Here is an 8049-nt window from a genome sequence, read left to right as displayed (position 1 = left end):
AATGCAGCCAAAAATAAATAAATAAATATTTTTTTTAAATTGATACATAAATATGTAGAAGAAATATACAAATACCTATCTATCATAATCTCCAAATAGTGGTTACTTTTAGGGAAGACAGAGGAGGGCAAAGGGATAAATAGGGCTTAAAGTATCTGTAATCTCTTGTTTCTAAAAGGAACACTGAGACAAATAGGACATCCTTGATAAAATAAATTTATTATGTTTGATAAAATAAAATTAGCATATTTCATAAAAGTGGATATGGGTATACACATGTACTTTTATGAGTATTTAAAATACTTTACAATTTAACAAATTATATTTTATAAAAATGAGACATCCTTGGGGAGTTAAATCAAAATGGATCATAGAGCTAAATATAAGAGCTACAACTATAAAACTCTTAGAAGAAAACAAAGGAGTAAATTTTTGTGACCTTAGATTAGGCAATAGATTCTTAGGTACGATACTAAATGATAAATTTCAGAATGATGCCTGCTGCGTGACACCTTTCAAATAAAGTTTAAAATATTCAAAACAAAGTAAACCTCCCTGGTGGTCCAGTGGTTAAGACTTTGCCTTCCAATGCAGGGGTTGCGGGTTTAATCCCTGGTCGGGGAGCTAAGATCCCACATGCCTCGCAGCCAAAAAACCAAAACATAAAACAGAAGCAATATTGTAACAAATTCAATAAAGACTTTAAAAATGGTCCACATCAGGGCTTCCCTGGTAGCGCAGTGGTTGAGAGTCCGCCTGCCCATGCAGGGGACACGGGATCATGCCCCGGTCCGGGAAGATCCCACATGCCGCAAAGTGGCTGGGCCGGTGAGCCATGGCCGCTGAGCCTGCGCGTCCGGAGCCTGTGCTCCGCAACCGGAGAGGCCACAACAGTGAGAGGCCCGCGTACCGCAAAAAAAAAAATCTCAAAAAAAAAAGATTTAAGAATGAGATGCCCTTATCATGAGCATTCATTGCCAGTACAGCACAGGGTGAAAAATGAAGGTAAATTGAAGTAACTGATCTAAAACCACACTAATCCCAAGAAAAATTCTAAAAATTACTTTGGGAATAAATACTGATATCAGAACCTTTGTCACTGCCTTTATTCAAAATGGACTACAAAGTCCATGCCCCCAGAATGAATACTGGAATTTTCCACTTGTTTGTATTCTACATAAATAGTTGTGGCTTATGTTTATTTTAATAAATTCTCTCTTCCTCTCTCTCTCTCTGCTCCTAAATTTGTTTTCATCCAATTTTCCCAAGCTTAAATCTCTTGTTTTTTTCCTTTCCCTAGATTTGCATTTCCTTTTCCAAGCAACAGTAAATTATTTTCTTTTCCAACCGCTCTTAAATCAAACAGTACATTTCTTTGGTTGGTTTTTCACTTTCATCTACAAGTTAATTGGTTTATTTACATCTTCTCTGCATCTTCACTTGTCCAAAGTACAGCACAAGCCTCCAGGTGCTAACAAGCTACAGTTTTACAAGGAGGAAGGTGGCTCATGTAGGTCTACCAGGAAGATGCAGATGAGGACTTAACAGTTAAGTCATACCTATTTCCTCACAGGGCACACAGGAAGTTGGAGAGGTGGTGGGGAGGACATGGGTGCTGCTGCTGTTAGAGGGTGGTCAAGGCTGCAGGCGCTGGCCCCTTCTCTCCCTGGAACCAGGAGCCTTGGTGCTTCAGAGCCCAGTAGGCTGCCTGCCTCTAGTCACACAGGACAACAGTTACCATCACTGAGCACCTTCTACTGCCAGGCAGTGTCCCAAGCACCTGATGCTATTTCCTTGAACTCATAATTTCCTAAGAGAGAGACATTACTGTCTCCACTTTACAGACAAGGCACTGGGTAGAGAAGTGAAGCAATACATGCAAGGTCACAGAGCTGGTAAAGGCAGAGCCAGGATTCCCACCCAGCCGTGGCTCGTGGCAAAGCCCTGCCCTTTACCACACACGGCTTCTTCCCTTTCCAGCTGCAGAAGCAGCATGTAGAACAGCCGCGTTTTTTGGTGAAGAGTTGTTCTCCCTCACAACCTACCATGTAATCGCTCTACCTATTATATTATTTATACTCAAAATGGGGCAATATTTGTCTTGAAGAAAGCAATCTGATTCCTCAAGTTTGACATTAATAAAAACAAGCCTTTGCACACAGGCATATACACACACACCACGTATGGATATGTGGGCATGCACGTCAGCGCAAGGATGGCCATCTGCTGTATATGAAAGAGCCCCTCGCGTAGTGCTTCTATAACCACGTGCTCTGCAAACCAAGTCCCTACAGAGGAACGGAGGTGTACCTGGATAGGATCCTGCGTCAGTCTCATGGGCCCGATGCGTACCTCTGCAGAAGAGACCTGCTAAAACAAACAAACAAACACAGCACATGAGATGTGTCAAGTCATCAACTACAGGAATTGACAAATTCTTCCTTACACTGGATATTATGTCATGACCCTTTGCAGCTAAATAAAAGGATCCAATTTATTGACATGGAGACAGTTTATAAAATATCACATACAGTACAATTCTGGTTTTGTAAAAGAATGTCTACATTTATGTGCACTGAAATGTCTGGGAGGATATATCCTCAAGGCTAAGTGGTAGGATTTCAGTTTCTTTTTACCTTAAGTGCATGGATTTTTATAATAAGCACATATTATTCTTTACTCTCTCTTTACGGGAGAAAACAACTCGATAATTATTTACTGAGCACCTACTATTCTGGGCATGATGCCAGGCTGTTATTATTCCGAAATTTCCAAAGAGTAAAAATTCCTCTCATACGTGGAAGCTAAAGCATTTTGATGGTTTAAGAGTGTCCCTATATTTAGGTCTTATTTTTTTATCTTCATGTTTTAGTATGAGGAATAAACAGCTTACTCTTAGCCGTGTTGATTATGACTAAATTATTCATTTCAGTTGTACCTCCTCAAATAAGCTGAGTAACCTCACACCAGGACCACAGGAAGCTGAACTCTGTCCCATGACTCCAGGAATGAGCTTAGGTGCTCACTGGCCAACACCATCTAACTGCCTTTGGCTGCAAGCAGAGAGAAAATATTTCTCTTTATTTTTAATTACTTTACTTGGATTTCTAAAAATAACTTTTCTCTAGACAATCGGATTGAAGGTTTGGCTTCACCTCCATGGATCCAGGTTTGTTTTTCTCTAAGAGGCTGCAGTCATTTTGCCTCTACTTAGCAGCTTATCCTGCATTCAACACACTAGGTTGGCCCCTGTGAGTCAGACAGGACAGCTTCAGCAAGCATCGGAGTTCACAGGACCAGAGACATTTCAGTGACCCAAGGGTCAGAGGAGGCTTTATCAGTTAAACAAGAAAGGCAGAACTTTCTTTACATTAGACTTGAAGACTACTAATTTCCCTTTCTCCTTTATTGCCCTTTAACTGCAGGTGGGCGTGGTGTGAAGCTTCTACAAAACATAACCACGAGTTGCCGATGTCCTTTTCCTCTGTCAGGCGGATTCCTCCAGCTCGCTCTCTGCAGTGAGCTCTCAGGAAAGCAAAGCTGGGCTCTCCTGCCCTGCTTGGGGAAGCAGCCTCCCCACGGTGAGTCCTTCCAGCAGGGCTGGAATGACTCCTCGGGTCCCTGAGCCTGTGGACCTGCGACAAGTCTCTTCAGTGTTGCACTGTGGTCCTCAGGCCCAAGTAACACACTCAAGTTGCTTTTCTCTAAGCAAAACAATGCCCTGTGAGGGGTCTGTACTGATAAGCGCACAGCTCCAAGAATTCCCCTGGAAGGAGAACGTCACCAGGTCTCCTGCATCACTGGGACTCTGGCTGCCACGCAGCTTCACCCTAAAAGCAGTTTTTATCGTCTGAAATAGACACCCTCCCTCAAAAGCAGTGCAACTGCCAGAATTCTGCTACAAAGTTAACGACTGAGAAGTGAAACCAGTTTGGTACAGAAAGAGAAATGTGACTGAAAATCTGAGGTATCTTTGTGCTCTCTGGTCTCTCCTGGCAGAATGCCTGCACCACCCACAGAAGCCCCTGCGACAGGGCCTCCTGCGCCTTCTCCGGCAAAACTGGCCCTGCACAGGGGCACCCAGGGGCAGAAGACAAATGAAACAAGAAATCAATAAAAGTTTAAAAGCAATCAAATAAAAAGTGGCTCGCTTTGGAAGGCTAAGAGACTGGGGCAAGGGCAGAGACTGCCCCCAAAGTGATAATTCCCTCCTAACCGACGCATTCCTGTGTACTTTGAAGGAACGAATGTGTGCACAACGTTGTTAAACAGGTCATGTTCAACTCTGCCAGCGCTGATGACTGCGGGGGCCCTTCTGTCTCCAGCCCTGTGCTAGGCACTCTCACACGAGCGACCTTGGCAGGAGAAAAGCAACAGCCACGGAGTGACGGCATGCAGTTTTAGAAGCAAGCGTCAATCTAGAAGATCCTTCTCCTGCTGACAGACAGGAAAGACCCCCCAACTTTCCCCTGCAGCACAAGAGTTCCCTGCCCACATCCAGCATTTTAACCTCCTCTGGACCCACGTCAGCAGGAAGCAGCCACCTGAGGCAGAGCCCAGGAGAGGAACTGCAAGGTCGCTGAGCTCTCTCCAAGACCCCGGCCTCTGCCATCCCATCCCTCCCATCCCCCGCAGCCCCACGTCCCTGTGCTGCCTCCCAGAGAGCACAGGTCAACTTCACCGCCAGCCTGGGAGCCTCGGTTTCCCAGCTCCTCTAGTCCTGACCTACACGTCACTTCTTGTCTCTTGGTGTGCCTTCTCCTTCTTGGTCTGCGCTCCAGTCATCAGACTTCGGCTTCTGTGTCCAACAGAGGTCAACTATCCCAGTAGAACTGGAGCCTCCTGGCCTATGAGGGATGGCCCAAGGCCTGACCAGCAGCAGGTATGGGCACAGACAGCAGCAGCAGTCTGCAGAGTTCTCCTTCTAACACAGGAGTCTTATTGCCTGCATTTCACCCATTTCTAAGAGAATTATGAACAGAAACAGGAGACCGTTTACTGATGTCTGTGTAGTCAAGCCAAGATTCTCTACTTCAAAGAGTGAACTTTGAGCAACTGCAGATACACAGATCCTCAATTAGTGTGTTAGCTCTGATTCCAGGATGTGACCACATTTGCCAAGGACACAGAAGCAAGAAGGAGGTGGGGTCATAGGTATTACAATTCCAGCTCTGGAGAGGAGAGGAGGATAAGTTGAGAGTGTGAAGAGAGAACAGACACGCTTCCTAGTCACTCTGACCCCACGGCTCTCCCCAGCAGCCAAATGAGGAAGCACTGCTGGCTGACGGTGCAGTTTTAACTATCCAACATTAATAGTGTGTCGAATATTTATGTGTACACACACACACACACACATACATATATACATGTAGCAGGGTCACCAATTCACACTCAGATGAGTTGGCTCTTCAGGAAAAAAGAAATGTCCTATTTTGTATCATTTACTGATTCTACGGTGTAAATACTTTCACCTTGGCTGATCTCAAGGTAGCAACCTAGGTCCCTGAACATGCAACTGGGAGTATATCTTTTCATTCTGAGAGGGTCTATGAGAGGCAAACTCATTCAGACTTGTTTGATATGCAAATTTCTATCACTTGCTTTTGCTTGAGAGTTCAGTGAGATATAGAATTCTGATTGATAGACATTTCCCCTCAGACTTTGAGGCTGAGAGAAAGGAGACCATCTTTCTGGTTTTGAAGGTGGGGAGATCAAGGAAGGCTTTATGAAGACAAGTGGGTCATGCATGGGAAGAAGAAGAGACTGGGTTGGGAGAGGAAATTCCAGGCGTAGGAAACAACAGAAGCAAAGGCACAGAGGCAAGAATGCAAAGATGCTCGTCGGGGAGAAGACAGGAATCTAGAGAAGCTAGATTACAGAACATGAAAGGGAAGACTAGGTTGCGGTCAGTTCCTTAAAGGATTCTGGAAAGGAAATCCCTTTTGATTCTGTGGGCACCAACCACATTGCAGGTTTTTGAGCGGAGGATTAACAGGATCAGATTTATGACTCGGGGAGAAAAACCATTTGGTTTGCCTACTTTCTGGATAGTCAAGAACAGAAATTTTGCAAAAACAAAACAAAGACACTGCTATGAGTAGGAACTAGAGCAGTGAAAGCAAGTGGGTAAAATACACCACAACGATCAAGGAAAAAAAAAATTACCCTCCCCCAGCTTGGTTTCATATCCAAGGAGAGGGAACTCCAAGATAAAAACCAGCTGGTGCAGGGTAATCAGACGAAAGAGACTAAGTCTTGAGAGAAATCACAGCAGTTCAGGCGGCTGGTCCACCTGTAACTGCAGCATACTCTCTGGTGGTGGTGGCCACAGCTCTCGGTAGCTTCAGGAATTGTGTTAAATAACTTGGACTCCGGTTTTAGAGCTTCCCTCAAATATGAAGGTGGTGAGAATTGAGGCAAAGTGACTGACCTGGAAGGCCTTCCTGCACCTGCTTAGCAGAGCTGACTCAGGCTTGGAGGGCCACTCAAGTGCCCCCCACTCTCTGAAGGCTGTCCAGGTCCAGTTGCACCCAGACAGGACTCACCACTCTCTCTGCTCAGTCCTCCTGCTGTGTGCTTCTTAGCATTACTTTACTACCATTTAAATTAAATTAAATATTAATTAATTTAATCAATAAATTAATTAAATTAAATTAATTAAATTAATTGAATCAATAATTTTATATTTATATATATTAATATAATATTATAACAATATAATGTAATAATAATTTTATATTTTTTTTATTTATTTATTTATAATAATTTAATTTTAATAATTTAATTATTAATTAAATTAAATTAAATATTAAATACCCCTGGGCAAGGTTGTGAGTGTCCTGAGGGACACAGATATTGTCCTTTTCACTATTTTGTCCCCAGCCTCTAGAAGGTGCTGAGTAAATAAGAAACGGAATTGAATTAAACTGCCTAAGATCACACAGATTTTAAGGAACAGAGTCAGGACTGAGACTTCATTGTTCCCGACTCCCAGTGCACTGCTCTTTCATATTATGCTCCAAATTTTACAGCATTAATTCTGACTGCACTCCCCATATTTCTCTCATGGGTTTCTGGACTCTAGTCCAACTTTGCAGATGGATTCAGCACCTGGCAATCTCTGCTCACACCCTAGTAGTCTGTGCTGCTGCTAACAGGGCTGCCACCAGGACTAAGAAGGAAAAGCTCTGTATGTGTGTGTCTCTGTCTGTCGGGGTGGGTAGGGAGTTGCCATAACTTCTACCTTCCAAAAACAAGCTCAGAGACTGAATCCTCCCCCACTTCAACGACTCCTTGGGAATCCATTCCTCCCCACCACCTGCAGTACTGAGTGTTCACACACAGGTGTATACACACGCACAGCTCAGGGCCAAACCAACTTCACTTCATGAAAGGGGTACCCCATTGTAAAGATCATTCTTGTTTTTAAATATCCTTAATCAACCCTGACTGCTGCCCTGTTGGCTCTGCTTTTAAAACAGTATTTACATCTCTCCAGGGGTCCCCTGTCTACCCTCCATTCCCAGGCCAAACTACTTTCTTTATTCCTCTGAGCTCTGGGTAAGCAAAGGTGGCATTTGACTTGTCCCTTTTAAATGAGCCCATGCCTGCCCTCTGGCTTCTGGTCAGAAAGGCACCAGCAGTGCAGCCTCCACGTGTCCCACCATGAGGCTGCCGGGCATCGCTGCTCTGGATTGGGAACCACTGACTCGTCCTGCCTCACCTCCCAGGCCCACTGTCCTCTGAACACCCAGAATGCTTCCTTCCTCCTCCTGTCTCTGATCAGCCACAGGCCCCAGTGATCAGCTCTGACCTCACACCAGCCTCCAGCCTTCACCTCACTTTGATTCTCGCCATGTTCCACTGCCCCCTGGACCTTTCAGAGCCCAACAGGTGGTCCCAATCCTCCCTTCCCCTCCCCTTCCTGCTTCCAATTATCTCACCTAGAAGTTCTCAACCTGGGCTTCTTATTAGAATTACCTGAAGAACTTTTTAATTATATTAATGCTTGGGTCCTACTTCAAACCAAGAGAACTGGTATCTCTAAGG

General features: G+C 44.5%; 1 protein-coding gene across 8 annotated transcripts in view; it reads right to left on the bottom strand.

Annotated features, from left to right (window-relative positions):
- Positions 1-8049, bottom strand: part of PDE8B (phosphodiesterase 8B) — a 281364-nt gene that overhangs the window by 167132 nt on the left and 106183 nt on the right. For 5 of the 8 annotated variants that reach the window (XM_024121540.2, XM_024121557.2, XM_055086624.1 and 2 more), the window contains exon 2: positions 2311-2370. The exons of 1 other annotated variant lie outside the window; for it this stretch is intronic. In XM_024121540.2, coding sequence (XP_023977308.1) covers positions 2311-2370 — 60 coding nt within the window. The remainder of the gene's footprint in view (positions 1-2310; positions 2371-8049) is intronic. 2 more of the 8 variants (XM_024121544.2, XM_055086625.1) reach the window with 1 other exon arrangement.

Source organism: Physeter macrocephalus, chromosome 8, assembly GCF_002837175.3.
Source record: "Physeter macrocephalus isolate SW-GA chromosome 8, ASM283717v5, whole genome shotgun sequence".
Taxonomy (NCBI): domain Eukaryota; kingdom Metazoa; phylum Chordata; class Mammalia; order Artiodactyla; family Physeteridae; genus Physeter; species Physeter macrocephalus.
This window is presented reverse-complemented; position numbering and strand designations above follow the sequence as displayed.